The sequence below is a fragment of the Trachypithecus francoisi genome, unplaced genomic scaffold (genome assembly GCF_009764315.1).
Source record: "Trachypithecus francoisi isolate TF-2019V2 unplaced genomic scaffold, Tfra_2.0 Lachesis_group7, whole genome shotgun sequence".
NCBI classification, from domain to species: Eukaryota; Metazoa; Chordata; class Mammalia; order Primates; family Cercopithecidae; genus Trachypithecus; species Trachypithecus francoisi.
This window is the reverse complement of record NW_022681472.1, coordinates 5,644,017-5,656,512: the sequence shown is the minus strand read 5'-3', so window position 1 is coordinate 5,656,512 and position 12,496 is coordinate 5,644,017. Positions and strand designations below refer to the sequence as shown.

The window sequence follows — 12,496 nt, the reverse complement described above, 5'->3', positions numbered from 1 at the left end:
TTTCAGCTTTCTACTTATGGCTAGCCAATTTTCCCAGCACCATTTATTAAATAGGGAATCCTTTCCCCATTTCTTGTTCTCTCAGGTTTGTCAAAGATCAGATGGCTGTAGATGTGTGGTATTATTTCTGAGGACTCTGTTCTGTTCCATTGGTCTATATCTCTGTTGTGGTACCAGTACCATGCTGTTTTGGTTACTGTAGCCTTGTAGTATAGTTTGAAGTCAGGTAGCGTGACGCCTCCAGCTTTGTCCTTTTGACTTAGGATTGTCTTGGCAATGCGGGCTCTTTTTTGGTTCCATATGAACTTTAAAGCCGTTTTTTCCAATTCTGTGAAGAAAGTCATTGGTAGCTTGATGGGGATGGCATTGAATCTATAAATAACCTTGGGCAGTATGGGCATTTTCACGATATTGATTCTTCCTATCCATGAGCATGGTATGTTCTTCCATTTGTTTGTGTCCTCTTTGATTTCACTGAGCAGTGGTTTGTAGTTCTCCTTGAAGAGGTCCTTTACATCCCTTGTAAGCTGGATTCCTAGGTATTTGATTCTCTTTGAAGCAATTGTGAATGGAAGTTCATTCCTGATTTGGCTCTCTGCTTGTCTGTTACTGGTGTATAAGAATGCTTGTGATTTTTGCACATTAATTTTGTATCCTGAGACTTTGCTGAAGTTGCTTATCAGCTTAAGCAGATTTTGGGCTGAGACAATGGGGTTTTCTAAATATACAATCATGTCATCTGCAAACAGGGACAATTTGACTTCTTCTTTTCCTAACTGGATACCCTTGATTTCTTTCTCTTGCCTGATTGCCCTAGCCAGAACTTCCAACACTATGTTGAATAGGAGTGGTGAGAGAGGGCATCCCTGTCTTGTGCCAGTTTTCAAAGGGAATTTTTCCAGTTTTTGCCCATTCAGTATGATATTAGCTGTGGGTTTGTCATAAATAGCTCTTATTATTTTGAGGTACGTTCCATCAATACCAAATTTATTGAGCGTTTTTAGCATAAAGGGCTGTTGAATTTTGTCAAAAGCCTTTTCTGCATCTATTGAGATAATCATGTGGTTCTTGTCTTTGGTTCTGTTTATATGCTGGATTACGTTTATTGATTTGCGAATGTTGAACCAGCCTTGCATCCCAGGGATGAAGCCCACTTGATCATGGTGGATAAGCTTTTTGATGTGCTGCTGAATCCGGTTTGCCAGTATTTTATTGAGGATTTTTGCATCGATGTTCATCAGGGATATTGGTCTAAAATTCTCTCTTTTTGTTGTGTCTCTGCCAGGCTTTGGTATCAGGATGATGTTGGCCTCATAAAAAGAGTTAGGGAGGATTCCCTCTTTTTCTATTGATTGAAATAGTTTCAGAAGGAATGGTACCAGCTCCACCTTGTACCTCTGGTAGAATTCAGCTGTGAATCCATCTGGTCCTGGACTTTTTTGGTGGGTAGGCTATTAATTGTTGCCTCAATTCAGAGCCTGCTATTGGTCTATTCAGGGATTCAACTTCTTCCTGGTTTAGTCTTGGGAGAGTGTAAGTGTCCAGGAAATTATCCATTTCTTCTAGATTTTCTAGTTGATTTGCGTAGAGGTGTTTATAGTATTCTCTGATGGTAGTTTGTATTTCTGTGGGGTCGGTGGTGATATCCCCTTTATCATTTTTTATTGCGTCTATTTGATTCCTCTCTCTTTTCTTCTTTATTAGTCTAGCTAGCGGTCTGTCAATTTTGTTGATCTTTTCAAAAAACCAACTCCTGGATTCATTGATTTTTGGAGGGTTTTTGTGTCTCTATCTCCTTCAGTTCTGCTCTGATCTTAGTTATTTCTTGCCTTCTGCTAGCTTTTGAATGTGTTTGCTCTTGCCTCTCTAGTTCTTTTAATTGTGATGTTAGAGTGTCAATTTTAGATCTCTCCTGCTTTCTCTTGTGGGCATTTAGTGCTATAAATTTCCCTCTACACACTGCTTTAAATGTGTCCCAGAGATTCTGGTATGTTGTATCTTTGTTCTCATTGGTTTCAAAGAACATCTTTATTTCTGCTTTCATTTCGTTATGTACCCAGTAGTCATTCAGGAGCAGGTTGTTCAGTTTCCATGTAATTGAGTGGTTTTGATGGAGTTTCTTAGTCCTGAGTTCTAGTTTGATTGCACTGTGGTCTGAGAGACAGTTTGTTATAATTTCTGTTCTTGTACATTTGCTGAGGAGTGCTTTACTTCCAATTATGTGGTCAATTTTGGAATAAGTGCGATGTGGTGCTGAGAAGAATGTATATTCTGTTGATTTGGGGTGGAGAGTTCTATAGATGTCTATTAGGTCCGCTTGGTGCAGAGATGAGTTCAATTCCTGGATATCCTTGTTAACTTTCTGTCTCGTTGATCTGTCTAATGTTGACAGTGGAGTGTTGAAGTCTCCCATTATTATTGTATGGGAGTCTAAGTCTCTTTGTAGGTCTCTAAGGACTTGCTTTATGAATCTGGGTGCTCCTGTATTGGGTGCATATATATTTAGGAGAGTTAGCTCTTCCTGTTGAATTGATCCCTTTACCATCATGTAATGGCCTTCTTTGTCTCTTTTGATCTTTGATGGTTTAAAGTCTGTTTTATCAGAGACTAGGATTGCAACCCCTGCTTTTTTTTGTTCTCCATTTGCTTGGTAGATCTTCCTCCATCCCTTTATTTTGAGCCTATGTATGTCTCTGCATGTGAGATGGGTCTCCTGAATACAGCAGACTGATGGGTCTTGACTCTTGATCCAGTTTGCCAGTCTGTGTCTTTTAACTGGAGCATTTAGTCCATTGACATTTAAGGTTAATATTGTTATGTGTGAACTTGATCCTGTCATTATGATATTAACTGGTTATTTTGCTCGTTAGTTGATGCAGTTTCTTCCTAGCCTCGATGGTCTTTACATTTTGGCATGTTTTTGCAATGGCTGGTACCGCTTGTTCCTTCCATGTTTAGGGCTTCCTTCAGGGTCTCTTGTAAGGCAGGCCTGGTGGTGACAAAATCTCTAAGCATTTGCTTATCTGTAAAGGATTTTATTCTCCTTCACTGATGAAGCTTAGTTTGGCTGGATATGAAATTCTGGGTTGAAAATTCTTTTCTTTAAGAACGTTGAATATTGGCCCCCACTCTCTTCTGGCTTGTAGAGTTTCTGCCGAGAGGTCTGCTGTTATTCTGATGGGCTTCCCTTTGTGGGTAACCCGACCTTTCTCTCTGGCTGCCCTTAAGATTTTTTCCTTCATTTCAACTTTGGTGAATCTGGCAATTATGTGTCTTGGAGTTGCTCTTCTGGAGGAGTATCTTTGTGGCGTTCTCTGTATTTCCTGAATTTGAATGTTGGCCTGCCCTACTAGGTTGGGGAAGTTCTCCTGGATGATATCCTGAAGAGTGTTTTCCAACTTGGTTCCATTTTCCCCCTCACTTTCAGGCACCCCAATCAGACGTAGATTTGGTCTTTTGACATAATCCCATACTTCTTGCAGGCTTTGTTCATTTCTTTTTCTTCTTTTTTCTTTTGGTTTCTCTTCTCGCTTCATTTCATTCATTTGATCCTCAATCGCTGATACTCTTTCTTCCAGTTGATCGAGTCGGTTACTGAAGCTTGTGCATTTGTCACGTATTTCTCGTGTCATGGTTTTCATCTCTGTCATTTCGTTTATGATCTTCTCTGCATTAATTATCTAGCTGTCAATTCTTCCACTTTTTTTTCAAGATTTTTAGTTTCTTTGCGCTGGGTACGTAATTCCTCCTTTAGCTCTGAGAGGTTTGATGGAGTGAAGCCTTCTTCTCTCATCTCGTCAAAGTCATTCTCTGACCAGCTTTGATCCGTTGCTGGCGATGGGCTGCGCTCCTTTGCAGGGGGAGATGCGCTCTTATTTTTTGAATTTCCAGCTTTTCTGCCCTGCTTCTTCCCCATCTTTGTGGTTTTATCTGTCTCTGGACTTTGATGATGGTGACGTACGGATGGGGTTTTGGTATAGGTGTCCTTCCTGTTTGATAGTTTTCCGTCTGACAGTCAGAAGGACTGTCTGTTGGTCTGTTGGAGATTGCTTGAGGTCCACTCCAGACCCTGTTTGCCTGGGTATCAGCAGCAGAGGTTGCCGAAGATAGAATATTGCTGAACAGCGAGTGTACCTGTCTGATTCTTTCTTTGGAAGTTTCCTCTCAGGGGTGACGCCACCCTGTGAGGTGTGGGGTGTCAGACTGCCCCTAGTGGGGGATGTCTCCCAGCTAGGCTACTCAGGGGTCAGGGACCCACCTGAGCAGGCAGTCTGTCCGTTCTCGGATCTCAACCTCCGCGTTAGGAGATCCACGGCTCTCCCCAAAGCTGTCAGACAGAGTCGTTCGCGTCTGCACCGCCCCGCTCTTTCCCCTAATGGCTGCAGCTGTGCGCTGTCCGCAGAGGTAGAGTCTACAGAGACAGGCAGGCTTCCTTGAGCTGCTGTGAGCTCCACCCAGTTCGCGCTTCCCAGCGGCTTTGTTTACCTACTTAAGCCTCAGCAATGGCGGGCGCCCCTCCCCCAGCCTCGCTGGCCTTGCGGATAGATCGCTGCAGACGGCTGTGTTAGCAGTGAGGGAGGCTCCGTGGGCGTGGGACCCTCCCGGCCAGTTGTGGGATATATTCTCCTGGTGTGCCTGTTTCCTTAAAGCGCAGTATTGGGGTGGGAGTTACCCGATTTTCCAGGTGTGTGTGTCTCAGTTCCCCTGGCTAGGAAAAAGGGATTCCTTCCCCCTTGCGCTTCCAGGTGAGGCGATGCCTCTCCCTGCTTCAGCTCACGCTGGTCAGGCTGCAGCAGCTGACCAGCACCGATTGTCCGGCACTCCCTAGCGAGATGACCCCAGTACCTCAGTTGAAAACGCAGAAATCACCGGTCTTCTGTGTCGCTCGCGCTGGGAGTTGGAGACTGGAGCTGCTCCTATTCGGCCATCTTCAGTAATAGGAATAGTTTATGGCAGTCTCATTTGAGAGTTTTCAAGAGTCATTGGCATTTAAAATTCCTTATTCACAAAGTATTCTTTTGTCATGATGCAAAGGCAATACATTAGATGGCCAAATCTGACCAGCAAATGTGTGTTGTTTAATTTTACCATGTTAAAATAAAAATAACTATTAACCATCTTTAAGTAATGCGAGATTTTGCAGGACAATGCCAGCTGCTGAGTCATGAAGATTCACAAGGTGAATGAACACAAGGCGGAATCCTACCTGGATCCCACCATTAGACGTTCATCTTTCCCAAATCAAGCACCCCCACTGCCTCCTACAGTCCATCTTTCCTACACGTTTGTACTACTGTTTTATTTTGTTGTTATTTGCTTTAGAAAATCCCACACAAGACTTAATTTCTAGATAAAATATGTGTGTTCTGGTAAAGAATTACTCATGAATCCTTAAAATTAGTGAGAAGGAACAAATCAATTTATACCCAAGCCATATTTTGATGAAGGAGGAAGTGGAATGGATCTAAGGAAATGAAATCCTCAATGAGAGGGAAGAGAAAGTCTTCTATGGGGACAACAGTCCCAAGTCACAAACTGTAGTAGTGTCCAGAAGGAGATTACCAGTTGAATGGGGGTCAGTTGACCTTTAAGATCGCTTCCAGTTAAAAATAATGATAATAATGTGCAATGATTTGGCTTTGTCATTTGTCATTCCATCATAATCAAAATTGGATTTTTTTAGGTATGACTGGCTGAGTAGGCACCCTCTCTCATTCAATGTGCATCACTCCCAGAGATATATACTTTGGGAAAAGAGCACCTCATAGTGCATAATCCTCATTAAGTCAAATGTTTATAAAAGTCCTACTCCCTGGCTAGACTCTAAACTTTACATTTTCACCATTCAATAATTTTAACATGTTAGCTATATATATATATATATTTAAACATGTTTTCCTTCTTTTTGTCTTGCAGAAGTTGATGCTGGTAAAATATAAAGAAATATGTTTTTTTTTAAAATTGCTTTTTGGGGAAGAAAATGTCCCTTCAATTATAAAGTCATACCTTTAAAAAAACAGGAAAATGAGGCCGGGCGCGGTGGCTCAAGCCTGTAATCCCGGCACTTTGGGAGGCTGAGACGGGCGGATCAGGAGGTCAGGAGATCGAGACCATCCTGGCTAACATGGTGAAAATCCGTCTCTACTTAAAAAAAAATACAAAAAACTAGTTGGGTGCGGTGGCGGGCGCCTGTAGTCCCAGCTACTCGGGAGGCTGAGGCAGGAGAACGGCGTAAACCCGGAAGGCGGAGCTTGCAGTGAGCTGAGATCCTGCCACTGCACTCCAGCCTGGGCGACAGAGCGAGACTCTGTCTCAAAAAAAAAAAAGAAAAAAAAAAAGATTGATAGATAGATACATACATAGATAGACTTATAAAGAAATATTTACTTTCACATAGTTATAGTTTTATGGTACTACATTTGTTTTATTAAAAATTCAAACTTTTTTCAGACTGAAGCATAATTTATCTTCCATTAACAAAAACGAGGATCTTAAATCTCACATATGATTACAATTAAAATGCTGAAAGGAGTTATGAGGCATTTAAATCATCCTTGAATTAGAATGTTTGCAGCATATATCTCAGAGTTGACCTTAACACATTACCTTTGTTGCAGCATCAAAGCAGATAAATCCTGTGCTGAAGTCAATTGTGAGTCCCATTAGATGACTTTCTAGCACACATGCATAGGTCTTGCACTAGGTAGAACAGAAAGTATTGTTACTTTTCATGTTATTGATGCAATATTAATATTAAGAACTATGTGACAGCTTCTGCAGTAAGTACTTCATACAATATCTAATTTAATATTAACAATAACTGGATAAAGAAGGGAGGATTATCAACATTTTAATGTTAATGAAACAGAAGCTGAGAGTGTTGGGTTTTATTTTTAACTTGCTAAGGTGTATGCCTGGCCAAGTTTCCAATCCTGCTCCCTCTAGTTTTGTCTTTACACTGTGCTACACTGTTGGTTTTTGCTGTATTGACAATAAAGGTGGTATATAAAAAACTTTAGGTGTAGGCAAGTTTTTGTTAAGTCGTTATTTACTGTAACCAACCATTTTCATTAAACAGAAAGATAGCTATTGTTAAATGGCACTGTCTTGAATTCTCAGGATATCAATTTTATGGATATTATTAAACCACATTCTCATGCACACAAATACAAATTTAGTAACCAAGCCAAAAGAGTAGATCTTGATCTTAAGAGTCTTTCTCTGTTCTTCAATGTTGCACAAGATATTCCTACAGATATGTACCACTTTCCAATTTATTTGTTTAGAACTACAGATAATTTTTAAAAATCAACAAGTAATTACTTTCACAGTGAGGTCAGATAATATTATAATTGTTCTTCTTTCTTTTTTTTTTTTTTGAAACAGAGTCTTGCTCTGTCACCCAGGCTAGAGTGTAGTGACACAGTGTCAGCTCACTGTAATCTCTGCCTCTTGGGTTCAAGCAATTCTCTTGCTTCAGCTTTTCGAGTAGCTGGGACTAGAGTCACCCACCACTGTGCCTGGCAAATTTTTGTATTTTTAGTAGAGATGGGGTTTCACCATCTTGGCCAGGCTGGTCTCAAACACCTGACCTCATGATCCACCCACCTCAGCCTCCCAAAGTGCTGGGATTACAGGCGTGAGCCCCTGTGCCCAGCCTAATTTTTCATAGCAAATATGGATACTGAAATATAAAGAAAACAGGATATAAATCAAATATGAAATAAAAACTTGTGGTTTATATATGCTACGATGTATTGTTACATCTATAAGCCAGTTTTATTTGCATTTAATTTTAAATCATGGCGGGATATTTCAATCATGAAAAATATTTGTGATTCATGTAGAAGACGAGAGAGAAGTAGAGAAAGAAACAAAGAGAGACAAGAAGAAAAGGAAGAGAAGTTTATCTGAAGCAAATTTTTAACACCTATCCTTACATTGTATTTGTTTTTACAATACCATATGTAAAACTGCACTAATTGAATCACATTCTGAATGTAATCATAACTAAATACATCAAGTTGCCTTCACCAAAAATTACATTCTTGTGTTTAAGCCTTATTAGCATAGAAAAATTATAATGATGCAAAATTATTCTTTTGGAGTTACGGTTTTTTAAAAAAAGCAGACTAAAGAACATACTTAATGGGCCTCAAAAGTCCATTTTTGGGAGTAATTATATTTGTTTAATACATGAGCATTGTGCATGCTTACAACCACCCACTAGCACTTTATTAAAACTATTATCAACATTAAGGAATGTTTAAGGCTATAAAATTTTCTCCTAATTTAGACATAATGGTTTGCTAATTTCAAGGACTGTCATTTAAACAAGAAAATGTCAGGTGAAAATAAATTCAGTGCAGCATGTTAAAATTTTTCTATTAAGTTCAGCATTACAAATTAAATTAGATTTTCTCAATAATCATTAAATTGAAACAAATAGATGTGCTATAAATTGAGACTCACTGAAGTCTCAATTTATATATAGCCTCAAGTTCTATCATTTATAATATTAATAGCATATCATGTGTATAGTTAACATATGTTTAATATTGAAACTTTTAATTTGTTGTTTAATTTGTTTCCTTAAAAACAAATTATACAGAGAAAAATCAATAAATAAATTATCCTTTTTAAGGAAGTTTAAATGAGATACACTTTGAAAGTCAATTCATTACTTTTTTTTTCTGCTTGTTTTACAACAGAACTTATGTTCCTTCTTTATTTAATTCCCTACCAACTTTAATGGAAGTGATAAATTAAGAATATAGAAGAAAAACATGTAAGGTTCTTCACGTAAATATATTCACATACTTGAATTTTGAAAGTAACACTACAAGGTGTTCAGCCATTGATTTCTTATATAGTAAACAAAAAAAGTTATAAAATCTGTAGAACAACTAAAAGCTAAGAAGACATTAAATATTTTACCTTTCACTTCTGACATGTATCTCACACTGGCATTGTGAATGGGCAAGGAGATAGTCCAATGTATTTCAGTGAATATCAGTTTACAGAACACAAAGCCCAGATTCAAAGGTTTTATCTCTATCTAATTTATAAATATCAGGAGATTTAAAATAAAATACTAAATTGGAACCAAAATGTTAAAATTACCATGTAGTTGTTTCCAAGCAAAGTGGACTGTTGTAGAGAAATAATAATTTTGAAAACCTAAAAGTATAAATTTGAATAACAAAACTGTCAACTTGCATTCCATTAAATTATATGTTAATGCTTTAAATGGTCTTGGACCTTGACTTGGAATAAAATCATATTTAATATATTTTTGTTTCCATTTTTGATATAATATATATTTTTTGAATTGAGGTTCTATGAGCTAATTGTGGAAACTATTTTTTTAGCTATTTAAGACTTTTCAGATGCATGAAGATAAAAGAGTTATTGAAAAGAGTCAGCTGAACAATTAAAAAAACTATAATTGAAGTTTTCTTTCTGTCCTCTTCCTCTGATTGTAATGTCATACTGGTACAACTTGATGTGTTGACTACAGAGGTTTGTGGTCAGAAAATAGAATTCAGTTCAACATGTTCAAAATATATGTATCCAACAATCCTGTTTTAAGCAAACTTTCCAGAATAGTCAATGCTAGATTATTCACCATATTTGTTTTCATAATTAACTGTCCATGTGTATATTTAGGTCCTTGGTCTATGGATCCATTTGCATGTGGCAAGCGCATGATAACCTTTCAGTTTGTCCACTGGTCTGTTTGAAGTCAGCCACAGAACCAACTTTGGGAGGCTGTTTCGTTCAATGGTCTTGTGAAGACAGAGGCTGAGGGCTCTAAAAAGTTGGATCTAGTGTGTAACTTCACAGTTAAGAAACAAAGTTCAATAAATATCTATTGACTACTCATGATGTGCAAAATGCACTGGACCATGGTTGGCACATGAATAAGATAATTCCAAACAATCTATAATTTAGTGCAGGGAATAACAAGCACATGTCACTGCAATACAAAACAGACTGAGTGTGAGCAGTTCTTAAAGAAAAGACAAATAAATGGAAGAATCTTATAGATGCTGCTATAAATAAGTAAAAAATATGGTATAAATTTTATCACTAAACTATGGTATTTTAAAATCTATTTCCTATAATTGTATTTCTAATCAAATGTATCAGTTTTATGATTTTTGTTCTTGTATGTGTTGATGATTTTAAGTAACAATGTAATTGCTTTTCATGAATAGTAGGAATGAAATTGCTTACTTTGCGTTTTCTTTTCTGTAAAAAAAAACAGACAAGTATGTTATATCGTGTTCAAAAGTGAGAAGAAGAGTTGTTTGAACAGGATAATTGTAGGAGGAGTATTGGCAAGCATTAGGCATGGTGGGCTGGAAATCACGAACATGTTTCTGTATGATATGACCTTTGATAAAAAGTTTCAAAACCTCTATAAGGCTTTGAAGGATGGAGGCAAAGGGAAGGCTTTCTAGAAGAAAGAGCATTGTGAGTAAATGACGCCAACAGGCTGGAAATTAGGAGGTCATATTTGGAGAACAGGAAGTGACCTTGTCAACAATTAATTAAATCAGAGTATTTTCTATACTAGATTTAAGTCAGAATAATGTCTAATTAAAATTAGAAATATATTTTTGATTAGTAGTAGGAAATAGCCTGGAAAGATCAAGTTGTGGAAAAACTAAATTTTATTCAGAGCTATATTACTAGTCACTAAACAAAAATGACTAATTATGGAATGTATTTGAGGTCAAGACTCCTGGAATGGTATTTTTACACTACTTTGGAATGATATTAGAATTCTAGGGAAGTGGTCATGCATCTGAGGGAGCCACACATCCTGCGGTCCCACAGACTCTCACCTGTATCCGTTCTACTTCTAGAAAGGTTGCTGTCTGGAACGCTCTTTCCCACTGGGCGAGGTCACTTTCCAGCTCTACTGAGAAGTACAGGTCCTCCCCAGACTCAGACTGCACGGTGAAGCAGTGTTTCCGTCGGTCCAGCAGGTCACTGTCCTGGTGAAAACCTGGAGTTACACAGGCTGGTACACATCACTTCACATTACTAACCTGGCTATTCCTGACTGGAGCAAGGTGCGGAAGCCACAGGTAAAAAGATAACACTCTGTGAATTCACCATGTCTTCATTACGAATTATTCCAGAATTCTGGGCTTCAAAGCCGATAACTAACACATGACTTCTCTGTCTTTACACTGAAGCATGCCCATAAAATAGAAGTTAGGGTTTCTGGCTTCAACTCTTACTAACAATATAACCACCAAAGCATTTAACATACAAGACTTGGTTTATTACTGTTCAAAGGGGTGACACACTAACTCTTCCCTTCCTTACATAACTGTTATGATGTTGAAATTAAATAATGCTTGTGAACATGTTTGTAAATTTTAAGTAACTTTATAAGCAAACTGAAGTATTCTTCTCCATGAGAAATGAAAAAGAAAATCAGTCTAATCTGTCTACAGCACTAATATTACTTTAAAAAACATATTATTTACCTTACTTGTGTAACTGTATTTCATTGCATCAAAAAGATGACTTTGATGCTAACAATTTCTTGGTCTTACAAGAAATTTCCAACTAAAGTGTTCACAAATTTACATGTATTCCAATTTAAGAGATTTTAACATAAGAAAAAAAGTGAAGCAAATAATTTAGAAATACAGTAACTCAATGCAACATGTCCGATACAGCATTTTAAATACAGTCATGTGCCGCGTAAGGACAATTGTGTTAATGATAAACTGTATATTCAACACTGATCCTATAAGGTTATAATGGAGCTGAAAAATTCCTATCCCCTAGCAATGTCATAGCCATTGTAGTGTCATAGAACAATGCATTACTCATGTGTTTGTGGTCATGCTGGTGTAAACAAATCTGCTGTGCTGACAGTTATATAAGTCTGGCACATATGATTATGATGTATGCTACATAATAATCATAATAAGAAAGACTATGCTACTGGTTTATGTATTTACTGTATTATAGTTTTAGTGAATTTTTTAGTGTACTCCATTTATTTAAAAAAAAATAGTTAACTATAAAACAGGCTCAGGCAGTTCCTGCAGAAGGTATCCAGAAGGCAGCATCATTACCATAAGAGATGACAGCTCCAGGCGTGTTATTGTCCCTGAAGATCTTACAGTGGGACAAGAGGTGATGGTGGAAGACAGTGATATTGGGCATCTTGACTCTGTGTAGAACAAGGCTCATGTGTGTTTTTCTGTTTTCTTTTTTAAAAAAGCAGAGAATAAGGATATAGAATAATTTTGTACAGCTGCGTAATATGTTTGTGTTTTAAGCTAAGCACTTTTACAAAAACGTCCAAAGTTGAAAAAATTAAGTTTGTAAAGTAAAAAATATTACAGTAAACTAAGGTTAATTTATTATTGAAGAAAAAAATTACTTTTTATAAATGTAGTATAGCCTAAGTGTTCAGTGTTTATAAAGTCTATAGTGCTGTACAGTAACAGCCTAGGCCTTC

The 12,496-nt window shown here is 37.6% G+C and overlaps 1 protein-coding gene across 1 annotated transcript in view; it reads right to left on the bottom strand.

Moving 5' to 3' along the window:
* The window catches only part of SNTG1 (syntrophin gamma 1), a gene marked incomplete at its 5' end in the record, with an annotated part of 382,785 nt that overhangs the window by 92,369 nt on the left and 277,920 nt on the right, over positions 1-12,496 (bottom strand). The window contains 2 exons of the mRNA XM_033202518.1: positions 6,607-6,699; positions 10,854-11,006. Coding sequence (XP_033058409.1) covers positions 6,607-6,699; positions 10,854-11,006 — 246 coding nt within the window. The remainder of the gene's footprint in view (positions 1-6,606; positions 6,700-10,853; positions 11,007-12,496) is intronic.